The sequence below is a fragment of the Somniosus microcephalus genome, chromosome 16 (assembly GCF_052327205.1).
Source record: "Somniosus microcephalus isolate GS21.2 chromosome 16, FLI_Smic_1.0, whole genome shotgun sequence".
In the NCBI taxonomy this organism is placed as follows: Eukaryota; Metazoa; Chordata; class Chondrichthyes; order Squaliformes; family Somniosidae; genus Somniosus; species Somniosus microcephalus.
Window position 1 is genome coordinate 64088740 of NC_141002.1, and position 26966 is coordinate 64115705.

The 26966-nt window shown below is 41.6% G+C and overlaps 1 protein-coding gene across 4 annotated transcripts in view; it reads left to right on the forward strand.

Annotated features, from left to right (window-relative positions):
• Window positions 1–26636, forward strand: part of mdfic (MyoD family inhibitor domain containing) — a 61723-nt gene extending 35087 nt beyond the window's left edge. For 3 of the 4 annotated variants that reach the window (XM_086009165.1, XM_086009161.1, XM_086009164.1), the window contains 3 exons: window positions 12068–12343; window positions 23314–23600; window positions 25293–25379. In XM_086009165.1, the coding sequence (XP_085865291.1) occupies window positions 12068–12343; window positions 23314–23579 (542 nt within the window). In that variant the 3' untranslated portion in view covers window positions 23580–23600; window positions 25293–25379. Of the gene's footprint in view, window positions 1–12067; window positions 12344–23313; window positions 23601–25292 lie in introns of all 4 variants that reach the window. The other variant, XM_086009163.1, reaches the window with a different exon arrangement.
• Window positions 26637–26966: the final 330 nt, after the last annotated feature.

A 26966-nucleotide genomic window follows, 5' to 3' on the forward strand; every position in this document is an offset into this window, starting at 1 on the left:
AAGGCAGATCCTGGGCACATTTAGAGGTTTGATGTTCATCATCTTTATATTTATGATGATGTGTCACTGGTGACAGACGCTCTACAAGCCTGCCACCAGTGGTACACTAAGTGTCACTAGAGACACTGTATGATAGCTTTATTAAGTGACTTTAAAGTCACATCAATGTTTCTTTGCCTGTATACTTATACTTTTCCTTGGAGGATGTGCAATAAAAAAGTGTTGACGATTAATTTATTTTCTGTTTTGGGGATATTGAATAACTGGTAAAGTTCACAGCAGATGTTTGTGTACTGTTCAGTACAGAAATACAGGAGCATTTTGAAAGTTAACTATAAAATAAGCCACATATTTTGAGCAATATTTTCTTTTGAGTTTTTATTCTGCAAAACTGTGAACAGTTGATTTTCCACGTCTGTTTGTGATTTAAGATATACAGCACTTAACTTTCCTGAAGACACAGTCTCCCTGTTCTGACTGAGCAATGTCATTTAGCTTGGAGATGGTTAAATGGGAGTGTTTCTAAATGCCCAGCAAAGGACAGTGCAGCAACTGGAAAACATTTAAAAGTCATTCATTGTGACTCTTCAACATCATAAAAACAAACATATGTCAATAATATGAGAGTCAGAACTTTATTTTTAACCTGAACTGTAAAATTGGTCGGTATTTGAAATTATAGACGCCAACATTTTTCATCTAAGAATGAGAGGAATGGATAAAAGAAATGTTCCAGTATAAAGCTCTGATTTTTACACAGCAAAAGGTTTTTAGAGGAGGTGGTTTTGGAAGATTGGTCTTTGGCAAAAGGTTTTGTATGGTAGCCATGTGTGCTTCTAATTACAAGTAGTGGGAGAGAATAGTTTCAAAAGGTAGCACAGACTTTAGCCTGGTTAACGGTTGGTCACCTTTTTATTGTAAGATCAACCAGATGTTTGAGACATGAGACACTCCAACTTCCAGTTTCGTACTTGTGCATGTGTGGACTTCTTTTCAGTTCCAACCCAGAATTTCTGTATACAAATAGTTGCAAGAGCAAAGTATTAAAGGGGAATCAAACATAACTTTGCAATGGGTTTTGCAATACAACAATTCTATGCTGTTTCAAAAGTACCATCTTAATAGAAATGTTTGAATAAAATTGCACATGCAAGTGTCCAGAAATAACACGATTGTGAAACCAACAGAAGACTGATTTCTTTCCCCTCTGTCTTTTGATTTTTCAAACTATATGATGTTTTGGATTTGACTGTAGGAGTTTCATTCAGAAATGCCAATTAAAATTATGGTAAAGGAGAAACTTACTCTAAAGGAAGCATAGTACAACACCCAAATGACTCCGCCATATATAAACTTGGAAAAGATTTTTATTAAAGGAAACTACGCAGTTCATTACCAGCACTCTGCCTTATCATGGGATCTTTGTCCTTAAGTGTCTCCATTGATTAGACATGGATCTGCACGCTTTTTCTGGATTTTGAGCCAAACCTGTTGAAACTGCCCAAATATATGGCACTATATATTAATTTTATACTCATCAAGGGGAGGGAAGTCTGCTGGGGAAGGTAATAATTCCTCAATGTTAGCATCTGGTACTGTCCTCAAATATTTCGTGTCAACTAAAATGTGAACTAGATGTTTGCCTTCATGTTAATCCACTGCAACAAATGTCCCCCGAGTCCTGGAATGTCTGACTTTGGATCAACAGTCAGGAACAAAAAGGTGCTGATCAGTGGCGCTGTTTGCTGTTGACATACAGCATTTGTCGTAGACTACACCCAACTTGAAATACTGGATCTCTTTGGGGATGTAGTGTGGTGCTGATTGGTTGGAGATTTGTTCCCCCAAAATTACACAACAAAACATAAGGGACACTGCTTTTCTTTTTAAACTACTTCCTTATAGAGTTTCTCTTAACTGTGTACTAGCTGTGATGTAAAATCCCATTCAGAAGCTTGTGTAGAGTTTTAAGACAAAATCTGATAACTGTGAACACTTGGTCAGTTTTAACTGGGTTGGACACACCTCGGCAAGCAGCCCAATTGTTCCATATGGATGGAGGTAACTCTTCCTGCAGTTGGATTCTGTCCATGTTGGTTGAGTTTTCTTTTTGTTGCTTCCCTACCATCTTGAGTGGTAGGCTCAGAGAAGATATGCTTATGGTTTTTGCCACCAATTTCAATGCTTGCTTGACTGGCAAGTTAACAGTTAATTTCAGTTAATTCGTGCAGTCGGAGGGCTGGAGTTTCATTGAGGAGTCGGGTAGGAGGCGGGACTACAACTTTTGGGGTTGTAGTCCTGCCTCCCTCGAGTTCCAGCCAACCCCCACGATTTTGACTTGATTGACCTTGTTGAGCCCGCCCAGCGGGCTCAGCAGGCCAATTAAGGGCCACCCGGCAACAGGTGACGTCACAGATTGAAATTTCATCTGTCAAGACCTTTTGACAGATGAAATATCAGCGTTTGACAGCTATTTGATGCTGTCAAACACTGACAATCTGTACTCCAGGTTAATTCCTTCCCCTCAGGATGATTGAGATCTCCCCGGAACAGAAAGCAGAGGCTGCAGATTGACAGCTCGCGGCCATTCTACTTTCTGTGCCAGTGAGATGAGGGACTCCCAAGACCTGAAGGAAAGAAGGCTGTAAAGGTTAGTAGAATTTCTTTAAATACATTACACAGACCAAACACACTTACCTCTGTACTCATGCACCCATCACTCACCTGAACACCGGACATCTCGACCCCCTTCAGCCCGACGGCCCGCCTCGCTAACTTGGCGTGGTTTGGAGCCGTCGGGAATCCCACATTTCAACAATAAAAGTGGGGATTAGGCACTAAACTGCATGTTAACTACCTGTTAACGGGCAGTTAATTGGCACGAATCCCCTTCCCGCCTCGGAGGCGGGTCCCAGTGCGGGGCGGGTACCCACCTCCTTTGAAACTGGCATGGAGGCGGGATGGGTCGGGCCCCCAATTTCGGGATTTTAAGCCCCCACACACCTCCAATCCCGACTCCACGGCCCAATGAAAATCCTGCCCTATCTGTTTCAAAATATCTGTTCTCTTCCTTTAAATGTTTGTTGAAAACTTTCTTGATTTGCTTCCATGTGAGTCTGATGGTCACCTTGTAGTCACAGAGCCAGTTTAGTAGAGGCTTTGTAGTTGGTAGTGTGTGTTTTTACTTGACCTGATGGAAGATATGGATCATGGTTTTTTTAGGATAATAAAATTTATGCTGATAGAGTAATTTAATTGCTAGCCAAGGTTCATGGTTTCTTTTTATAGCTTAGTGAATCCAGAACATACCATACTTAGATTAGAACATCTTCCCATTTCATGGAACTGTCTTCACAAAGACTGCTGCTGTTCTTCTATGCTGTGATTTTCATAAAATGTGGATAAGAAATCAATTGTTTTCATTTCACATTTGTCAGTTGCAATGGGGAAAAAAATCAAGTACTGCAGGGCAGTTGCCATATTATTACATAGAATTACATAGAATATACAGCACAGAAACAGGTCATTCGGCCCAACTAGTGTCTGCTGATGTTTATACTCCATGAGTCTCTTCATTTCATCTACCTCGTCTCAGCCTTTCATCATAACTTTCTATTCCCTTTTCTCTCGTGTATTCGTCTAGTTTCCTTTTGAAATCATCTAAGCTATTTGCCTCAACCACTTCCTATGATAGTGAGTCCACATTCTGAGTAAAGACATTTCTCTCTCTCTCTCTCTCTCTCCCCCTATTGGATTTATTTGTAACTATCTTGTATTTATGGCCCCTAGTATTGTTCTAATAAACTTAACCTTGTGGGATTTCTCTCTGCCCCAAAACAGATGGAGACAAGCGTGTACTGGTTCCAAGTGATCTTTATTCAAGCACATGCAGGGAGAGGCCCTCTCAGTCTGAGCTGAGACGGGAGTCTAATTTTTACATTCGAGCAGTTGGCTTATATACAATCTTGTTTCCTTCACATCTTCGAGACTTGGCCAATTAATTGTCCAAGTCACGTACACTTAAACAAGATGTGTTTTGTGGAGATGTGATTATCTCATTTGCCCTGTTTCCACATCTGCCATTGTTCTACTCTTTAGCTCTTATCCATTTTCATACACTTAACCACATTGGCGGCCCATTGTTCAATGTATGGCCTCCTTGCCATCTTTCACTCCCCCAGTCATCGTGTAATATGCTTTTTTCCAACCGTCAGCAACTGTCTTTGTTCTGCCAGACTTCTGCTTTATTACATCAGCCAGCTAGTCAGTTAAGCTGCTAATCTAACTTTTAACCCCTTCAACCTTAAAAGTAAGACAAGGGGGGAAAAAATGAGCAAATGGCAAATTTAGAACTGATTTTAGAATGATCAACACATGGAATGGGCTTCTGGGTACAGTAGCGGGGGTGAAAAAGCTGAAATCATTGAAGAAACCACTAGTTGTTTTGGAAGGCTAAGCTGAATGGCCAACCTGATCTCTATCATTACTTTTTGTTTAATTTTTTCTGAAGGTTGCTAAAATTTCTGTTTGACATTGGGCAGAATCTGTTCTTTCAACATTTCCAAAAGAAAATTACCATTGTAAAGCTTAGTGACAAAGATCAATTAATGGCCAGCTTTCTTTTGTGTTGATTACAGGAAGACTTTGTATATAACCAAATGATCACAACTTTGCAATGTATGTTCTGTTAAGTATTATGAATGGGTGCAGTTTGTCTTGCCTCAGAGGTAGAAAGATGAAGCTGTGAACTTGACAGTTAAGATTAAGGTACCTCCACCTTCCTTTATGCTTATACTCACCATAAATAGTTTTCCAGTATGTTGAAAAGTCTTGAGAAATATGAGCTTAGGCTATATAGTCTAGGCAAGAATCACTATACTATTCAGTGGTTGAACTGAAAGCCACCTTATCAGTCTTTTACCATTTCTACCTTTTGCTTCAAGGCTTGACTACACAATAATGTTAAGGTTCATAAATCAGCAGAGAGAGACCAAATCCATTATGCTCATTTGGTTTCTTCTGTATCCATGTCGTTGGCACTCTAAATCTAGAAGTAACTCAGGCAGACTGTTTGAGAAGACCATGACAGGGCAACATAAGTTGACATTGCATTATAAATATCACATTATCGAATGGGTAGCTGGTAATCTTTTCAGTACAACTGATTAGTTCCAGGAATAGCACCCGTAGTGCCTGGCTACAGATCCTAAATGTATGCTGGTGGGGAACGTTGTAAGTTTTACAACCTTTTCCCTCCCAATCTCGTTACCTCCTCTCAGATCAGACACACGCAAATACATACACACACAGCAAAAGTGGCTTTCAAGATAATTTTATATTTTACAAAAATGTTGTATACCCCCACTCTTCCCAAAAAAAAAAGTGATTCTCTGATCCTGTGTGCCTCTGGTGTCTATTTTTTGGCTACATGAAGGATCTCTACTGTCCTAATAACACAAAATAGCGTGGTTATTTAAAAGTCCAAAGGATATACCCAAGAGCCACTACAGTATCTGATTGATGCTATTTTGGCATCAGTGTCTAAGAAGAGATTGATCTAATGTGTGCTTAGATAGAGAAGATGATCCTACAAATGTGGAGCTCTTAAGGTCCAGTTGTGTTTACATAGCTGGTGTGCTAAACCTGTTAAACCCAGAAAAGTGCATGAGCAGCTGTAGTGCTGTTTTAATATATTAGGAGGCAGAGGCACAGCTTGGGAATATCCTTTTTGTGTCCTGATTCATAAAAGCGGAAGCTAGATATCTGTAGCCTCCTTAAACTTCCTCGGTACAGCATGTGTAAAGGCTTGCCAGGTTTCTGTTCTTTTGAACTGTAAGAGGAACATATTAAAGAATAAACTGGTGCCTTCAGTTAACACACACAGTATCTCAGCCAGCTCCTTCTGCACAAACACTTCTACCTTCACAGGAAACTCATGCTCGTTTGTTTTTGAAGTAGCAGCTAATAGTACACAGCGTGGGACCAGAATCTAGTATTGTAAAAAATAATGAATGTACCCTTCATGATGTACCAGTAGCATCATGTAATATAAAATTCCAGAGGTGAAAAAAGAATTTTCCGAATGGATTTGGTATAAGCTTAGAGGGTGAGTAAACTATATGTCCTCATTAGTAAGCAACTTTGTCTTGCATTAAGCTTAGCAGCTTAGCAGGATCCAAATGTTGTGTCCCAGATGCATTATTTGTGGTTTATGTGATCTTTCTCATCTTCCATGTGAACCTGAAATAGAATGAATGGTGTCTTGTGTTTGTAAGAGTTCGCTGTCATTATATTGGACAGGATAAAAAGTGTTAGAAAATCTACTGATCTGTTTTAAGACATATAAAGAAGATTTATTGTTCATACTATATATTTCAACCTTGGCTGAAAGGGAACAATTGTTTCACCTCCTGTTGCTGCCCTTGTCCTTCTAGGTGGTTCAGGTCAAATGGTTTGGGAGGTGCTGCCGAAAAAGCCTTGGCGGGTTGCTGCAGTGCATCTTGTAAATGGTACACACTGCAGCCACAGTGCGCCGGTGGTGGAGGGAGTGAATGTTGAAGGTGGTGGATGGGGTGCCAATTAAGTGGGCTGCTTTGTCTTGGATGGTGTCGAGCTTCTTGAGTGTTGTTGGAGCTGCACTCATCCAGGCAAATGGAGAGTATTCCATCACATTCCTGACTTGTGCCTTGTAGATGGTAGACTTTGGGGAGTCAGGAGGTGAGACACTCGCCGCAGAATACCCAGCCTCTGACCTGCTCTTATTGCCACAGTATTTATATGGCTGGTCCAGTTAAGTTTCTGGCCAATGGTGACCCCCCCAGGATATTGATGGTGGGGGATTCGGTGATAGTAATGCTGTTGAATGTCAAGGGGCGGTGGTTATACTCTCGCTTGTTGGAAATAGTCATTGCCTGGCACACGCGAATGTTACCTGCCACTTATCAGCCCAAGCCTGAACGTCGTCCAGGTCTTACTGGATGTGGGCATGGACTGCTTCATTATCTGAGGAGTTGCGAATGGCACTGAACACCGTGCAATTATCAGCGAACATCCTCACTTCTGACCTTTTTATGATGGAGGGAAAGTCATTGATGAAGCAGCTGAAGATAGTTGGGCCTAGGACACTTCCCTGAGGAACTCCTGCAGCTATGATGATTGACCTCTGACCAGTGGAGAGTCTTCCCCCTGATTCCCATTGACTTCAATTTTACTAGGGCTCCTTCATGCCACACTCGGTCAAATGCAGCCTTGATGTCAAGGGCAGTCACTTTCATCTCACCTCTGGAATTCAGCTCCTTTGTCCATGTTTGGACCATGTAATGAGGTCTGGAGCCGAGTGGTCCTGGCAGAACCCAAACTGGGCATCAGTGAGCAGGATATTTGTGAATAAGTGCTTGACTAGTCTGGGACAGCTCTCCCAATTTTGGCACAATTTCTCAGATGTTGGTGAGGAGGACTTTGCAGGGTTGACTGGGCTGGGTGTGCTGTTCATGTCCGCAGCTGGTGCCGAGGTCAATGCCGGGCGGTCGGTCCGGTTTTGTCCTTATTGTTGTTCATAGCCATTTCAGAGGGCAGTTAAGAGTCAACCACATTGCTGTGGGTCTGGTGTCACATATAGGCCAGACTGGGTACAGACGGCAGATTTCCTTCCCTAAAGGACATTAGTGAACCAGATGGGTTTTTACAACTATCTGATGCTAGCTTTTTAATTCCAGATTTATTTAATTAACTGAATTTAAATTCCCCAGCTGCCGTGGTGAGATTTGAACTCGCATCTCCGGATCATTAGTCCAGGCCTCTGGATTACTAGTCCAGTAACATAACCACAATGCCACCGTTCTGGCGTAGTTATAAATGTTAGTGAATCCATATCCAAACATTACTACACTGCATTTTTTTTTAAAGGCAGATGGTGCATTGAAGACTTGACACACACATGATTCTTGAGATGTGAACTTCTTAAATGTGTTTCTATCTTGAATACATTTCTAGCTTCCAGACAAATCTGAAAAAACTGGACAAAATCTGTGTGTTTTATAATTAAACAATTATTTTCAAATGGCTTGGGGGCAGAAGTGGGAATGGTTTAGTAACCTATTCAGGACTTCTGGCTTGACCTTGTGCTATTCAGCTGCTTCCTGCTTAAAGCATTTATTTGGCAATCCTGTGGAAGAGGCAAGGGAGGGCCTGTTGTTCATGCTGAGTCAAACACTCTCGTGATGAGCATCATATGTGATCTCGCTTTTAACTTGAGATCTATCCATTGTATAATGAATATAACTATATGAAGAATGAGGTATACTAATCGCCCATGTCATAAAATTAATTTTAATTACACAACCCCAGAGGCTAACTTGGCCTTGAGCACAGCAGCAGTCCTTTTTTAAAAAATTTTTGTATAAATGTAGAACTTTTATTGAGTTTTATTACCAGTGTAATTTTTTCTTTGCTACCAGATTTTGCTGTGTCTGTTGCAGCAACTTGCACTTATATGACACCTTTTAATGTAGTGAAATGGCTCGTGACACTTTACAAAGGGAAATTGGGCAGGATTTGGGAGGAGGGTTCGGAAGGTGACCAAAGGGCTGGTTTAATGGTCCGGTTTCGAGGAGCCAGTTGAAAGGGGGAAAGATTTGTGAAGGCAGTTTTAAAGTGCTAAGGCATGATGATGAAAGGCTCTGCTGCCAGTGGTGGAGTGGGAGGGTTGCACAGAAGGTCAAAAGTTGGAAAAACACAGGGTGCAAACTGGAGAATAAGGCAGGAGAAAGTTGCAGAAGTAAAGTGGAGCAAGGCCGTACGGGGATTTATAGACAAGGATGAGAATTTTGAACATCAGTATGTTGCACAGTTGAATTCTGTTGGCGTTTGGTAAAGGCAGGTGTGATCTGTGAATGGGACTTAGTGTGGGATAGAATTCAGATGATAAGGTTCTGGATGAGTTAGAGATTCTGGATTTTATAAGGCAAGGGATATGTCAGAGAAATAGTCTGGAGGTGAAGAATGCATGGACGAGGGTTTCAGCGGTGGTGAGGCTCAGGTAGGGGCAAAGATGGGCAATATTGCCGAGGTGGAAGTGGTCTTGCTGTTCAGCTTTGGATCAAAGAGGAGACCAGTACACTGTCCGGTTCAGCCTGAGCAAGCAGCCAGGAAGGTGGGGGGTGGTGAAATCTGGGGCCAAGATGCAGTGCTTCTGGTGAGGGCTGAAAAGATTCTTTGTCTAGCAGCTGTTGAGTTGGAGAAAGTTCCAGTTCATCCATGACTTGATGTCTGATGGGCACGTGACTAGAACAGGGATTGTTTTTGGAAGATGATGGTACTATATAAGGATTACAATTGATGAGAGTTTGAAGACATTTTACAGAGAATATTACTGAATTAATTCTTATAACTCCAATTGGTATACCAAGCATATATTTTCAATGTGCAATTAAATACATTTTCAGATTTTATGGTTACATTGTTTCTTATCTACATGCTTCCCCTTGGTGACATCATTAAAAAACGGTCAGGTTCCACATGTATGCTGACGACGCCCAGCCCTACCTCTCCACCTCTCTTGATCCCTCCATTGTCTAAATTGTCAGATATCAAGTACTGATGAGCAGAAATTTCCTCCAACTAAATATTGGGAAGACCGAAGCCATTGTCTTCGGTCCCCGCCACAAACGCTGTTCCCTAGCCACTGACTGCATCCCTCTCCCTGGCACCTATCTGAGGCTGAACCAAATCGTTTGCAACCTTGGTGTTGTATTTGACCCCAAGATGTGCTTCCGACCACACATCCGCGCCATCACCAAGACTGCATACCTCTAACTGCCTGACTCCACCGGCCTCCGCTCATCTGCTGCTGAAACCCTCATCCGTTCACCCAGCAACCCTGTGCTCACTGACCTACATTGGCTCCCAGTCTAGCAACATCTCAATTTTAAATTTCTCATCTTTGTTTTCATATCCCTCCATGGCCTCACCCTTCCCCATCTCTGTAACCTCATCCAGCCCTATAACCCTCTGAGATCTCTCTGATCCTCCAATTCTGGCCTCTTGTGTTTTCTCTGTTTTAATCGCTCCACTATTGGTGGCCGTGCTTTCAGCTGCCTAGGCCCTAAACTAAGGAAAGCCCTCTCTAAACCTCTTTGCCTCTCTACCTCTCTGTCCTCCTTTTAAGACGCTCCTTAAAACCTACCTGGTCATCTGTCCTAATATCTCCTTATGTGACTCGATGTTGGGTTTGGACAGGTTGGGTGATTGGGCAGATGCAGTATAATGTGGATAAATGCGAGGATATCCACTTCGGTGGCAAAAACAGGAAGGCAGATTATTATCTGAACGGCAATAGATTGGGAAAAGGGGAAGCGCAACGAGACCTGGGTGTCCTTGTGCACCAGTCGCTGAAGGTAAGCATGCAGGTGCAGCAGGCGGTTAAGAAGGCAAATGGTATGTTGGCCTTCATAGCGAGAGGATTCTAATACAGGAGCAAGGATGTCTTGCTGCAGTTGTACAGGGCCGTGGTGAGACCACGCCTTGAGTATTGTGTGCAGTTTTGGTCGCCTTATCTGAGGAAGGATGTTCTTGCCATGGAGGGAGTGCAGCGAAGATTCACCAGGCTGATACTTGGGATGGCAGGAATGACGTATGAGGAGAGATTGTGTTGATTAGGCTTATATTCGCTAGAGTTTAGAAGAATGAGAGTGGATCTCATTGAAACTTATAAAACTCTAACAGGACTAGACAGACTAGATGCAGGAAGGATGTTCCTGATGGCGGGGGAGTCCAGAACCAGGGGTCACAGTCTAAGGATAAGGGGTAAGCCATTTAGGACAGAGATGAGGAGGAATTTCTTCACCCAGAGAGTGGTGAACCTGTGGAATTCTCTACCACAGAAGGCAGTAGAGGCCAATTCATTAAATATATTCAAGAAGGAGTTGGATATATTTCTTAAGGCTAAAGGGATCAAGGGATATGGGGAGAAAGCAGGGACAGGGTACTGAATTTGGATGATCAGCCATGATCTCATTAAATGGTGGAACAGGCTGGAGGGGCCGAATGGCCTACTCCTGCTCCTATTTTCTATGTTTCTATGATGTCAAATTATGTTTGATAACGCTCCTGTGAAGTGCCTTTGGACATTTTACTATGTTAAAGGTGCTATATAAATGCAAGTTGTTGTTGCTGTGTTTGTATGTACCTATAGTTTGTACTTTTTTAGTTTTACCAAATTTGAATGGTTAAAAGAAAAATAACGACTTTATTTAGCACCTTTCATGACCTCTGATCATCCCAAAGCGCTTTACAGCCAATGAAGTACTTTTGAAGTGCAGTCCCTGTTGTACAAGTCTTTTGCTTCCTGCTCCAGCTCTGGCATTCACGGTACATAGAAACATAGAAGATAGGAGCAGGAGTAGGCCATTCGGCCCTTCAAGCCTGCTCCGCCATTCAACGAGATCATGGCTGATCATCCAAACCCTAGCACCCGGTCCCTACACCGACAGCCATCCCACCCAAGCCCTATCCCGTAACCCCGTAATCCCCCCTAACACTAAGGGCCAATTTTTATCATGGCCAATCAACCTAACCCGCACATCTTTGGACTGTGGGAGGAAACCGGAGCACCCGGAGAAAACCCACGCAAACACGGGGAGAATGTCTGCGTGGAGTTTGCACAGTCAACCGAGGCCGGATTTGAACCCGGGTCCCTGGCGCTGTGAGGCAACAGTGCTAACCACTATGCCACCGTGCTGGTCAAATGTTTTAATTGTCCTTTTAAGTGCCATTAGATTATATGTTGACTGTGTAACATTTGTGCACTAAATTATATTGAAACCAATGTTATTTTGTAGCAAATTAATTGTTTTTAAAAAAATATATATTTTGCAACACAGTTCTTTCTAGTACTCGCATGTTGGATTAAAAGCTGCTGTTCAAAGATTGTTGCAGCAGTTTGACTTTCAGAACTCGATTATGAAATTTTACTAATCTTCAATTTGCACCAAAAATTAATATCAACAGTTTTATTTTTCCAAACAAAAAGAAGAGTTTTCACTATTCTTCCTTGCATATATTCTTTCAGCTCAACCTCAATCACTGCCTTGGCCAACTGCTTCAGCACTGGAACAAACTGAGGGGGAAACTGGCAAATTACAAAATGGCCACATGAGTCTGAGTAATGTAACTGGAATCCACAACGGGGTCACGCATGGGATTTCTGATCACAGAAAGCTCTCTGCTCCAGTCTCTCAGAAAATGCACAGAAAACTCCAATCAAGCATTTCTGTGAGTAGTAATGGCAGCAGGAAAAGCAAATTAAGCTCTACAAACTCTCAGAAACCAGCATCCACACCAGAAGGTAAGTTTAACTATGCAGAATTATTTTATTACATTCCGGTGTTTGTTTTAAATAATGTTATGGAACAAGACTAGAAGGAACTACTTATCTGTGCTGATTTTTCTACAGTGGCTTTTTAAAAAAAAAAAAAAAAAAAGCTTTTATAGTTCTTCTGAAGAGAATTCTTAAGAATTACAGCATGATTTCTTTGTTTGCCAAGGAAGAATTCATTCAGTAAACTCTTCAAATCGGATTGAAAAATGATTTAGTTACCTGTAGGATTATGAATCATTTTACTTTATCTGGTCATCCTGACCCACCAGCAGGGAGTAATTGGATATATTTCAATATAATGTAAGGATCTAGCATCATGCAAATCTGGTTGCTTGTTATGTGATCATCAATGAGATTACTTAATGGTATATTTAGAATTATGCACAAATTTTGCAGATGTGTTTAGAGTGTGAGCATCAAAATCCCATCATTTTGTTAATTTAAAACCTGTGTACATCTTACATAATCTAAATTCAAGGACCTGAATTCCTTTCAAAATGAATTTTTCCTTGTATCCCCTTGATGTCTTTTTAAAAATGTTCTCCTTTCCTGAAGGACAGTGTTGTATACCGAAGTATGGCACCTCACCCAAGTACACATTTTTAATATGTAAGCCATATAGTGTGTCCGCAAGACTGTACAACTGCTGCACCATAACGGCCAAGCCCATTCCTTTCCTCACTTGCCAGCTATTCATGTGCAGTTGGAGCAGGGCAGTTGGATGCTATTCAGGCTCAGGAGTTCTGGTCAATTTTCCCCTCCCTATCCCAGGGATGATGAGACTGAATGTAATGCACCTATCATTGTCTGGCTGAGATCAGCTAACTCAGCACAAAATTAGATTTGAACTTGGAAATCACCTGCTTTATATGTCTCCGTAGCGTGCCGCTGGGGAAAACATTTTTTTTTTTAAGGGCAACCGAATCAGTTTCTCCCATCAGATGAATCTGTTTGCAGATCAAAAAAGTGATGGTGAGCATGTTGTATCCAACACTCAACTACAGCATGCATAGGCACCATGATAGCTCTTAGCTTTTGCTCCTGGTGAGGAGCAAAAGCTCTGTTTTCACAATAAAATAAAAGTCAACATTTCTGCAATTGCACAGAAATGAGGAGCTTGGCAATAATTGCAGACTAATGTGCAAAATGTATTGAATCTTAATTGATGCAAAACCACTAACTTTGCTTTATAATCAATAATCATTCATTACAACACTGCAGTGTATTTTTGTCTTGTTTACTTTTAATAACTTTTACTATTGATAATCAAACCTACCTTGTGATTACATTTAGCAACCTATTCTAGGGCAATTGTTTCTGTAGGTTACAATATTACTGAAACTTACTTGGCCTTCAGACACTTCCATACTATGAGATGGAATAGTTCCTTTTGCACAACTAATGAAGATGCAGTGATGGGGTAGAAATTGGTCCTTGTGCCAGTTTTCTTGGCGGAAAATGGGGGCAAAAAGGACCAATTTCTTTTTTGGGGCGCAACTTCCTGCATTACGCCACATTGGTAAAGGCAGCTTTGCAGGCTTCCTAGGTGGCTGCCTAAAACTGGCATTAGGCTCATTGTGTAAGTAAATGAGGGACCTACTGCTTGTTTTAGGCAGTCTTGCAGAAATTGGTTTTGATAGAACAGAACAGGAGCCAGCAATGCTCCGCTCGGAATTCTTAAGCAGCCGATGCGGCCTAAGCAGTGACCGCCACTAAAAGGAATGTTAATACGGCCCGAGAACCAATTTCAGGCCGGCTGCGAGCCTTCTGGGTGGGGTGCATGCTGTCAGCCTGCCACTGGTTAGGGACCCAAAAATGACCCATAACCAATTTCCATGCACCGTCTTTTTAACACCGAAATCAGTTGAAGAAATATTTTCAGACTCGATTGTTGTGTTCTCCACCCTATCATGTGATAAATAATTGGACAGTGTGATATGCTTTGCAGGTGTGGATAACATAAACTGTCCTCAAAGAGCAAATGCAGAAGTGCACTCTTTGATTGCATATAAGTTTAGGCAGTGATAGTTAACATTCCTAGGATGCTTGAATACTGACCAAGTGACTAAAAGATTCTTGGGGCCAGATTTTCAGTGTGCCGTGAGGCGGGCTTTCAGGCGTGCGGGGGGCAAAAATCCCGAATTCGGGGGTCCCGACACCATCCCGCCCAAAACCCGCCTCCACGTAAGTTTCATGGGAGGCGGGTACCCGCCCCGCACTGGGACCCGCCGACCCGAGGCGGGAAGGGATTAGTGCCAATTAACTGTCAGTTAACCGGCAGTTTTTAGCCTAATCCCTATTTTGAGGGGTGTCGTGTGGGATTCCCGACGGCTCCAAACCACGCCAGGTTAGCGTAGGCGGGCCGTCGGGTTGGAGGGGTCGCGATGTCGGTGTTCAGGTGAGTGTTTGGTGCATGAGTGCAAAGGTAAGTGTGTTTGGTGTGTCTAAAGTGTGTAAAGAAGTTTTACTTACCTGTACTTGCCTTAACAGCCTTTCTTTCTCTAGGCGTCGGGAGTCCATCACTCAGCCGGAACTGAAAGCTGAATGGCTGCAATCTGTCAAAAGTGGCAGCCTTCAGCTTTCAGTGTCGGTGAGAATTCTAACTGAGTCTGCGTAGAAGGACTCAGGTTAGAAGTCAGACTGTCAGTGTTTGACAGCTTCAAACAGCTGTGAAACACTGATATTTCATCTGTCAAAAACTCTTGACAGATGACATTTCAGTCTGTGATGTCACCTGTTGCCGGGTGGCCCTTAATTGGCCTGCTGAGCCCGCTGGGCGGGCTCAAAAGGTCAATCAAGGGAAAATCGCGTCGATTGGCCAGACGTCGATGGAGGCGGGACTAAAACCCGAAAGTTGTAGTCCCGCCTCCTTCCCGACCGCTTAATGAAAATCCTGCCCTTGGTGTTTAACTGCATTATTTTAAACTTTGATGTACAACTGGTTCTGTCTAATATATACTGGAGTAACTGTTGCACATTTGGGTCTGCCTTAAATATTCCCTTGGATTCAGTGGCATTTGTCGCTCAGTAAGTGTTTCCCACATCTTACTTTCGGGGATGTGCCCATACTGACCAATACGTCATAATACCATGGCATTTCATGCAGGGGGAGGGGGGGTGCATAACAATAATACTTGTGATCTGAACTTGATATTTTGCCTTTCACCTATGCCCTCACATGCGTTTCTCCCAATTTTTCAGTCGGTCGATTAAAGCACTTCAGTGAGACGAGGCCAGATACAAAATCATTAAGTTACTTTATTGTACAGACAACTAGTGAATGTGCAGAGTGACGGTTCTAAAAAAAAAAAAAAAAAACTTGCCACTTAACTTCAGACCATTCCTTGTGAATAAGAAAAATATTAAACTACACAGCGATATCCCAGTTCGTCAGCTAAATATGGCAGCTTTTCAGCCATCTTAGCATTGAAATGGGCAAAGCTTGCACAGGCTTGGTCAGCACAAGTCTTGCAATAAATTGCATAGGCCTTTCTTGCCTTTCACTTAACAGACCATCCTGATAGCCTTCACATGTATCCCTTTGTACTTCTCCCTCTGTTCACAGGAAGTGGCGAACTTCTTCCCCATTCAGAGATTCACCAGTAGGCCCGTCAACCCCAGCCAGCTAACTTCCTCCCAAGAGTACATTCTCAGCAGAGAACTCCTTGCTGGGTTTCCAAGAAAACCATCTAGAGGGAATAGCCTACTGATGGTCTGAAATGAGATAATGAATTACTTATCATCTGTGATCATAATGGTAAACATTAAGGAAAGTTGGCTCATTAACACATCAATCCTTCCTTGTCATAGTAGCTTCAGCATATATCTGTTTTTAAACCTGTGTGGACTCTCTCTTTAATTTTAAAATAACACTTAAATATTCTTCCTATTGGGAAAAAATGGTCAAAAATCCCAAATGTGACAGTGGCAGACAGCTGACAATTGACACATTTACCAAGTTAAGATGAAGTTTAAATTTACATTGTTATTAATACATGTCTCCCTTGTTGATGCTTTTGCGTACATGTCATCAGGGATTTTAAGTGAGGTAACCTTTGACATGACATTTTATTTACTCTGAAGAACAAAATTCTATAGGAAAAAATAAATTTATAGGGTTGCTAAAAGGACAGTTTACATCAGATTGCTGATTTGCCTATCTTATATAGGTGGAGCTTAACCCGAAGTGAGGAAATTTGACAAGGGACCTTATTTAAGTAATTAATACATTTAAAGGAGTCTCACACTTGCCAGTAGCACAGCTTCATCTTTTTCCTGAATTCCACCCCCAAATTGCATCTTGGAAATTCAGGCACAATTTGGGCATGAGGCCTGATTTTCCAATCTCTGCCTGGCACTGGTGAGGCTGCTTAGCTTCAACATAACCTTGGAAAATCAAGGCTTTTTATTTTAGAACTAGTGTGGTTCCAGTGTTTGGTCCTGATTCTGGAACAAAGGTGGCCAGAGGATCCCTTGGACTTCTGGAACACTTTAACTACCTGCAAATGATTTGAAGATTGCAGGTACTACTGCGAGCACAGTCTAAACATTTAGAATGTAACTGTTTGGGGAGGAGCGCTGTGCGTGATCAACGGAATTCACTTATCAACCAGGCAGTGTAAACTGGATACTGCCTGTCTGAAACCCCAAATTCCGGCACACTGGATGTACCTACAGTCTATAGAGAGAAGTACGTCATGTAGTGTGCTTGTTTAACCCTGTACGTGCCAGCAAATTGAACTCAAAACTGCTATTGGTCTGATGGTACTGTGCATTTTTTGCACCTAAACTAGGTGTGTGTTAATTTTTTTTATTTTCACCACTGCAGGGGACTCCTATGTCTATTGCTTAAATATGAAAATCTCTGAACTAGATCCCTTCCCTAGGTTTAAAATATAGGGGATTAATCAAATGCTTAGTTAGATCCTTTTCTAATTTGCATTTAAACAGAGAACGGTCTGTTCAGTTTCTGATCTGTATTGAATAAAAATGTGATTTATTCATGCGTGCGAATTTCTCTCTCAGTTAAACCATAGCCAGTAGTTTATTTTACCAGTGCCTTATTTGCATTTAATAATGGAGCAAGAGAGTAATACATATTTCCTGCATTCATATTTAACCAATGAAATGCCAGTTAACTCCAGTCCTTGGTGTGCTTTTTGTTTTTTCAAATCACTTCAGGTTTAGTGAAGCTAGAAAGTGCATTATAATGTTTTAATCGATGTCATGAACTTGGGTAATACCTGAAAGTGGAGATAAATTGATGAGTCAATTACTGCTTCTGCCTTCAGGGCCTAACAGTCAGTTATATTAACGATAATTAATAGGCTTCAGGGAGCAACTAATTTTTCAGGAAATCAAAACAGGATGTACAAGACATAAAGGAAGTGAGTTGAGGATTCTATTTGAAGCAGCATATTAATGACTGAATTTTTTAAAACTACAATATCCCTGTCTGTTGGCCTTCATCGACAGACTTAAACTCATTATCACGTTGACTATATCATCTTTTAAAGTTCCAACATTTGTAGTATTTTGGGGGGGAAATAAATTTGGAAACTGTTCCACAAATCATAGATATTTTCCAGAATCTGTAGAAAAAATTAAACAAATGTGCAGTTTTTTTGTGGTCCCTAAAATGTACACTTGTCTCCTTCCATAAGAATAGGTTGTATGTCTACATGTGATCAGGGAGTGTATGAAGCAGAAGAGGGGGAGGGATGGAAAATAGAGTATCCTTGGAGAAGAAAACCTTTGTTTTCACGTGCAGTTATGATATATCAGTATGCTTAATTATTTCAAATTAAGAAAGAGCAACATTTTTGTTGTAGTTCATTTCAAAAGCAATACCAGAATCATCATCAACACCTAACGATTTAAACTACAGAACTGCTGAAGGTTGCAAAATAGGATATTTCCTGGGGAATAGTTTTGTTTAGTATAGTAATATTTCCCCATACTGAGTGCAATGTTTAAATTGTGATTTATTTGACCAAAGCTTACTTTAATTTTGTAAATTAATTCCTTGAGGTAGCTCTTTGCATGCATGCAAGATGCATTTAGGCTTTTGTCCAGTAATTGCAATCAGATTTTCATTTGTCTGTTGCCATATTGATTATGTCTGCAAGGAAAAGAAAAGTTACTTGAACTACATTCATCACCTCTTTATATTGTCAGATTTCCAGGATTACAAGAGCTCACAGCCATTGAGTGTTTAACATTTGAGCACACTTTTCTCCAGGACAAGTGGAAGGCAATTTACTCTCCAACCCCCCAAAAAAGAAATGTTTCTGTAGTTTTCCTTTGTTGAAATATTAAGATGATTTAAAAATAATATTCAGTTGCCTGCCAAAGCAAACCTGCATGCAGTTGCAGTTATTATGCTTGCATGCTGATTAGCAGTGGATGATGGTTGTCTTGTCTAAGAACTGTGTCACTGGAGAGCCAGTGGGCTTGGCTTTCTGCATGCTTTGAATGGTAAACTAGAAGTGAAAAGTAGGTGACAACATGGCTGCAGTCCTGTTGTGTTCCAGAGATAGCTATATGATGTGTCCTAGTGAGATGTTCCCAGGAACTAACTTATGCTTACAAGTTTGACCTGCTGGAGGCACTATCCATTAAAGGGAAACATAGAAAATCCTGTAGCTAATGTGCTGCAGCTGAATGAGACGGAGAATTGAGCACTTGTTAGTGCAGGCTTATTGGGGGCAATTTTAACCTAACCCGCCGTCGGGGAAAATGACTGGATCGGATGGACCGCTGGTTGCACACACAGCCGATTTTATTCTCCATTGAAGTCATTGGAGAGTATTATTGTGCGGAGTATAAAGTCAGCATTCCACCCGATCCTGTGGGTTCCCACCCAGTGAGTTAGGTTAAAATTCCCCTGATTGTTGCTGCCGGTTGATTTGCTTTCTAACAGGAATATTGTCCGTAATGTGTGCGAGTGTAGACCTCATGTAGGGGTGGGGAAGAATAATTTGCAGTATAATGTTTCTTCTGTTTCCACCCCTGGGTTAACTTGCATTCTTAATTTCATTTTGGTAGTTCTATGACGAAAGACCTTCTGGGTCAGAAACTTAGTGAGACCCACTCAGTTGACATTGTGGGTCTGTCAGTGAATTGCTCCATAGTTGGTGAAAATTGTCACCCTCTCTGGTACCACTGTAGGACCTATCTGACACTATTTAAAAATTGTTTGCACAAATCAGAATCTGGAATTGAAATATTTGTTTTGCTAAATGTATGAGGTGACTTGCTTATGTTAACTGACTTAATTGAGGGTCTGTGTAGAGTAAAAATTAAGGGCTGGATTTTGCGGGAGGTCAGCGGGCCCGATCGGTGGTAGGTCGGATGGGAAAGTTTTTTTCCCCAGCGGGTTGGGACCCTGCTGTGAACACGCCGCCACACGCCTTTTCCCGATGTCTGGTCTGTCGGCGCTGAGCAGACCGGAGCAAACACACAGCGGCGGGTTCACAGCGGGAGACCCAATTCAGGTCATTAGTGGCTTGTTTAGAGCCACTTAACAATGAACTTCAGCTCACCTACTGCATTTGACAGCTCGCCCACAGGCTCCACGCTGGTGGACCATGTCTGTCAAGCTGAGGCGGGAGTTCAGTGGCCATTGAATCAGCTGTTGAGTTGACAGCTTCAAATATACAGTAAAAGCTCCCACCTTGGAGATGGCTTCCCTCATCCACAAACTCTTCCTCATTGCATTGCCACAACAGATTCACCATGCTGCAAGTCTTTATACAAGTCTCCATCTAGTCTGACCTCATTACCACTCTCACCATTGACATCGCTTCTGTCATCTCTACTTCACCTGCTATCTATTCCATCAGCATGGGTACCCTTTATACTCTCGTACCTTGGTCCTCAGAATCCCACTACGATTAGCCCCAACACCAGCAGCACCAACACCAACCTTCTCCGCAATCATCTGATGCACAGTACAGAGGGCATCAGCACCCAAGCACATTGCTGCGCAGGAGGCTAGGAATGGCCTCACCATGACCAGATTTACTTCACTTGATGTGCCAGCTTGGCACTGCCCCACACCAACAACATAAAGCATCCCTACAATGCCCAAGTCTTTCCTTTCACACTCGGCACCATTTGGGGGGGTGGGCGGGGTACTGTTCTGTCTCTCCATTCACTGCAGCTCACTAAGCCACTTCCAAAGGTGCACACAAATCTGTCCAAGAACACAGTGTTGAAAATAAAGGTTTCAATGTTTGACACCACATTCACAGAAACTTTACATGAACATTGGATAAAATACACAAGTGCCTACCCTTGTGTGTTGTTAGTTGGTATGATTGCACTAGGATGAGGGTGAATTTGAGGGGTGGCTAGTGAGATGGGGATGGGATAATAGAGAGAGAGGGATGGGTGGAGGTGCAAGATAAGTTGGTGTGAGTAAGGATGTGCAGGAGTAGGGTAGGGAAAGCAGAGTGATTGGGATGTGATGAGAGGCACAGCAGGATGAGGTTGAGTGTGGCTTTGTACTAATGTTTCCTGATCTACTGAAATCATTGAAACGTTTGTGGTGCTGCACCTGGGTCCTCCTGGCCACATCCCTGCTTGTGCCTTCCTCTGCAATGTGCAACCAGGTTGTGTTGTTTTCCTGGGGCGGTCTCTTCCGCCCATGGGAAGGGAAGTGAAACTTCCTGTGTGCTGTGACTCATAAGCATATGGAGAGAGTCATGGGAGAGCCTGGGTGCAGCCGTGCACCTCCTGAGTAGTGCTAGTCAGTGTTTGCAGCACCTCAATGCTATAGAACACCGACAGCACAAATGTCAAAATAAAGTTGGCCATGGCTCCTTAAGGAAACTGGCTGATGACGCGTCATCAAATGATGTCACCAGACTCGCTTCCTCTAATTGGCCGGGAAACGCGCTGGTTGGGTTTAAAAAGCCCAATCGGGAAATTCATTTCAGACGCCGGGATGGAGACAACAGTGGGGTCGGGACCTGCCACCGATGTCTCCTTCCACGGACCCATGAGGTTCATAAAATCACGGTCTAAAAGTTGCATTTGAAGTAGATAACACATTGCATTAACCTATTGTCCTTTTAGATCCACTCCTGGCTGATGGGATGAATTCTCCTTTTTGTTGGCCATAGGGGCTCGGACATGAGTTGGATTTTGCGGTCTCAATCCACTCGCTTGTGTTGCTGATATTTTGGCATTTCAGTGATGGTGAAGTAGGGTCATCTCCTGAGAGTGAGAGATAAGGCATGCTATTGTAACAGGAAAAAAAGAAGCTTTACTATACATTTGTCACTTAATGTGTAATGATCTGCAAGATTTTGATCTGACACTTCATGGAGGACTATTAATTTCTCCAGTACTGACAAATTCCACCTTACTGAGCAATAAAATAAACTCAAACCTATTTGATTATTTCTTTTCCTATTAAGTTCCCCACTGTTGCTTTTTGCTGACATGCTTTCCTTGTCAGGAGGGCAGGTCTGTTTTGGCCATGGAGTTTCTCAGTGGCTGGCTAACGAGAAGCTGCGCTCTTCTGGTGTGGACTGGACCTAATTAGTTTTGGCGCTACCTCATGGTGCTTCAACTAGAGTCCAGCTAATAACTGGCAAAACTTGCTCTATCAGGGTAGATGAGTTATAAATGTCAGTCAATGACAGTAATTTGAATTAAAAACAGGAAATGTTGGAAATACTCAGCAGGTTCAGCAGCATCTGTGGAGAGAGAAACCGAGTTAACGGGCTAAATTTTAATGGGGAAGGCAGGTTGGGAGAGGGGGGACCTCCAAAGCGGTCAGGAAATCGGGGCCTGATTTGCCGTGGAAGCTTCTGTTTCCCACCCGCAGCCAACCAGATTGAAAGGCTGGCTGGCTCCGGGCGGGTAGGCCTGCAGCCGTGGGGGGGGAGGGATTGCCTGAGGATTGGGGGCCAGAACCAGCACCGGTGGTGGGGAGGCAGGTGGGCACGTGGTTAGGGAATGATTGGTGGCCGGTTTTGGGGGGGGTGGTGGGCGGCGGAGTTGTGGCAAGGAGGAGGTGTGTTGGCAATAATCTGTGGTTCAAGTGCCAGAGCGGCGGCGGCCAGAGGAGCATGGGGAGGGGGGATCGGAGACCTCTTTGTGGGTGGGGAGTTCTCCAATCGCGGGGGTTGGGTTAGGTAGGGACGCTTGATTCAGGAGGTCAGTGTAAAGGCACTTACTTCCTGGATCCAGCAGACCTCACCTTGCATTAGCTGGAGGGTTTCACTAGGCCTGCAAAACCTGACCAGCTAAAGTTAAATTCAAAATGGAAGTTAAAGCCGAGGTTTCCAGGCTCATTTTACGATTTAAATAGACGACCCGCCTCCTAGGAGCGGGTTGGCTACTGGCCCCCCACCCCAACTCCGTTAAAACAGGAAATGGATGGGTTGGAGGCAGGGTCTAGTCAGGATTCAGATTTTTAACACTTTAACATCCCACGTGACCCCAAACCACTCTTTTTTTAAGGTAAAATAACCTCCAACATTTCAGGTCGATGACCTTTCATCAAATTTGAATTTGTGACCCTCTGGTTAGGAGCCCAGCAAACTACGGAATGTGCTATTGGGCTCCCCACTAAATGCTGTAGGAAATTAAAACTTGCAATATCAAGTTGCAACATACACTTGTGTTTATAGGTCTATTTTAAAGGAACAAGGCTTCCCACCTCTTCTATATCTTTTCTTTTGTCCTCCTTTGTATTAGGCCATAAAATGGTCTAAATATTTGAATGTTTGCTTCATTTGTCTTGTACATTGGATGCTATATTTTATGTGTAAAAGATATATATAATGCAAAGCCAAAAATGAAAAGGTGGGTTGAATGTGTCTGTGTAGAAAGAACATTTGAATAAATGTGCTTTCATGACCCTGTATTTACTTAATTTATTGACTTTATTTGGTTTATTCAAACCTTTCTCTTTGCATCAGACTGCTGTGCTTCTTTGGTTCTGGCCTGTCTCTTCTGTCACTGCACCGAGCTCGCCCTTGGCCTTCTTCAGGTTTGCTCCTCCTGTCAGCATGGTGTCTGTAATTCCTGCTGTGATTGCTGTGCCTGTTGCTGTCTTGAGGAGACCCCTGCTGAGGACCTCAACTGTGTCTGTGACTTCGACTTTGCACTCTTTGATTCTTGCTGTGAGACGACTGAGTGTCTGGAGATTTGTTTCGAGTGCTCTGAACTCTGCCAGCATAGCTAGCTAAAACGGAGCTGGACCAAGGTTTGTGTTGCATAAGTGAGCTTAACAATATGCTGCTGTCTTGTTCAAACCTTAAATTAGCTACTAAGGGAAAGCCTTGAATTTGTTTGCTTCAGTCAGCAAGAAATTATAGTCCAAAGTTTAAATTAGTTAACAATCTTCACATCGTTCAATTTGTACACTAAAATCCACTTGCATGCAATTCAGACATCGGCAGGCATTTTCTTGGGAGTTCTCCAGATTGGCAGGTGTAACTTTGGAAACCCCGGTTAAGTGATGTAAACTGAGTTTCTGCTGATTTTTGGCAAACTTACGCTGGCTGATTGGGAGAAATCCCAAGGAAATGCCCAGTGCAATTCTTTAAAGTCCTGATTTAATTTTATTTATTTCAGTGATAATTCTATTTTCATTTGTCTCTTGTATAAAAGATCTGGTTGTATGTAAGAAAGATAAAATTTGTATGTTAATAAAAAATAAATGATCAGGGAACTGGGTGATGCAGTGGGTTAAACACATGGCCTTTCATCTCTGGGACCCAAGTTCAACTCGAGCCCAGACTGATGAGCTGAAAATGTGCTCTGTCTGCAGCCTGGAAGGGTCGTATATGAAATGATTTTGGCTGGTCTCAAACCCACAGCCCAAAACTGGCACTAATTGGCAATCTTGCTTAGGATGGCGGGTGTTGAAATTGCAAATAATATCTGACTGGTGCAATAGATGATGCTCTTCTGACGTTGGAATGGAGGCACGTTATGGTAGAGTAGAGGGAGCTGTTTTACTACCTCTGTCTGCCGTATCTGACACGGGAGTGTTTGATGCTGACACTGGGCACCCAAATAGGAAGAGTTCCATTGCCCAGCACACAACAATATCGGTGAATATTATTTATATTTCAAATCAATTCTTGGAACTAAGTTTGGAAGACATTTAGTAATAATGGGTAACTGTTTTCATGTATAGTCTTCAAATAGTTACTTTACCTCATTTGTTATGTAATTTATGATCCCAACTTGTCACATGCAAATGATTTCACCATTCACAATGCATGGTCACCAATGTATCAGCATTGCATTCACTTTTGAAGGGATTAATGGAACTTTGAAGAACTTAAGCAAAGCTATTGTAAGCTTGTGCATAACATTTTGGGAAGAATACAGAAGGTACAAAAACTTAAGTGAAAGTCTTTTGCACAGCATGTATACTGGTACCTGGGTTTACTGCAAGTACCACTCAGAATTATTTTACAATCTTGTCGATCTTGGCCTTTTAAATCTTAACATGGACAAGAAATGGGACAACCCAACACATTTCCTTGGAAATATGGAAGGAAATTGAATGCTTCCTTTTAGTTTCCATTACCACAGCCAGATATACATTCCTATAATATTTGCTTTTGGTGTTTTTGGGAGTGGAACACACAGCATTTTTTTTTCTCTATTGGAATCAATCTAGTATAAACTTGGTAAAATCAATAAAATATTGAGATTCCTCAGTATTTGTGTTAACCATTACTGATGTTAATTAGTTACAGACTTCTTAAATATTTTCAGTAGTGAAATTATCATAGTATGTCATTACTGAACAGAAGATACCTACAAACCAGTTTGTTTTGATTTAGCTTTATCTTTTGCCTTGTCATGATGTGACATTATACTTCCCCCATTTTACAATCTGTGGGATGTATGGTAATTTACACTTTTTCCCCACTTGAAGATGGTTGTGTGCATTGCATTCTCGCCTGCCTATTCTGTGAGTTCATCACCTTCTGCAACATTATCCTGGGACAAGCTTCCTGTGGTATCTGTACATCTGAAAACTGTTGCTGCTGCTGTGGACCAGATGACTTTGGGGATGATTGTAACTGCCCGTGTGACATGGACTGTGGCATTATGGACGCCTGCTGTGAGTCCTCGGACTGCTTGGAAATCTGTATGGAATGTTGTGGGATTTGCTTTCCTTCATGATCATCTGAAGCAACATGACTTTTAAAAACAAACTGGAGATAATGTCCATTCTGTTGCCAAGACAGGAGATACCAAAATGCCCCGGTCATGTTCAACATTATGAAAACAAAACAGTTGCACTCTAACTTCTACATTAGTATTAACAAAAATCGCTGTGGAAATTTCTATCATCTCTGGACTAATACGGACAATAGATTTGGCATTTTTGTTTTTAAAATGTGCAGTACAAGTTCTTCACCGTTTACGCTTGCAAATGTTGTTTTGTTATTGGGCAAAGATGTTGCCGCGGAACATTGTATATGTGCATGATTAGGTTGTGTGCAGTTTCAAAAACCAAAGCTATTCCTGCACAAACTTTTATATGCAATAATGCTGTATATTCTTGATAAAGATGTTTTTAAAAAAAAAAAAAAAATTGGATTATACACTTAAGCAGGTTTACAATCCAGGTTCAACATTCTGCCCTAATTTTTCTCAATGCTTTTGGTTCAAATTAAATAAATCAGTTTGGTTAACTATTGTATTAAATGCTACATTAAATTATTAGAAATATACATATTGCTGTAAACTACTTTTAAGTGTATATTCTTTGTGTTTCGTGTCTTGATTTAAAAACAAATTAAGGATTTAACTGTGTATAAAGGCTACTTTTTTGTATTCTACAAATGAGAACAATTGTTACAAGTATTCATCTCTGCTTATTTTCCTGAATGAATTGTTTAAATTGAAAACTGCTTAAGCATACCTGCATGGGGAAAGTGGGAGGGGTTTTGAATACTCTCATATATATCATTAATTTAAAACCTTTATTTCTCGTTATAAATGTTTTTTTTCTGGAAACTTATTGTGTTGAGTAGTAATGAACCAAATTAAGTTGATAAAGCAATGTAGTATTGCAGGATAGAGATATTTGCTTACTCTGAAAAATGAGTTGTATGTTTTCTTTTAATTTGTGCGTAGCTTCATGTGAGATAAACCAAGGCAGACCAGATATATATTTTTTATGGCTTTCTGTATTTTTTTTACAGACATTGGTCTAAGCCATGTACTAAAACAACCAACACAAATTCAAAATAAAAGTAATTAGACACAATTTAAACATTGCCTATATTTTGTTCAACCCTGTGTGAATGTATAATCTAGTAAACAAATTGAATCTTATTGAACATGTTCAGAACTTAAGCATTGCTTTTTTCTCTTCCTCTTAATGTTAATAACTTTACAAAGATTTTATTCCAGTGTTAATCTTATGATAGTTGTGTAAACATAGAACCCACTGAACAGAATGAATTGGGAACTACACAGCAATTGGAGAGTCTTACAATATAAATAATGAACGCCTGCAAATTGTTTTTTTTGGATAGACAATGAGTACACCTGAAAGTATGTATGCGGTCAAGGCAGCTTTACTGGACAAACTGTT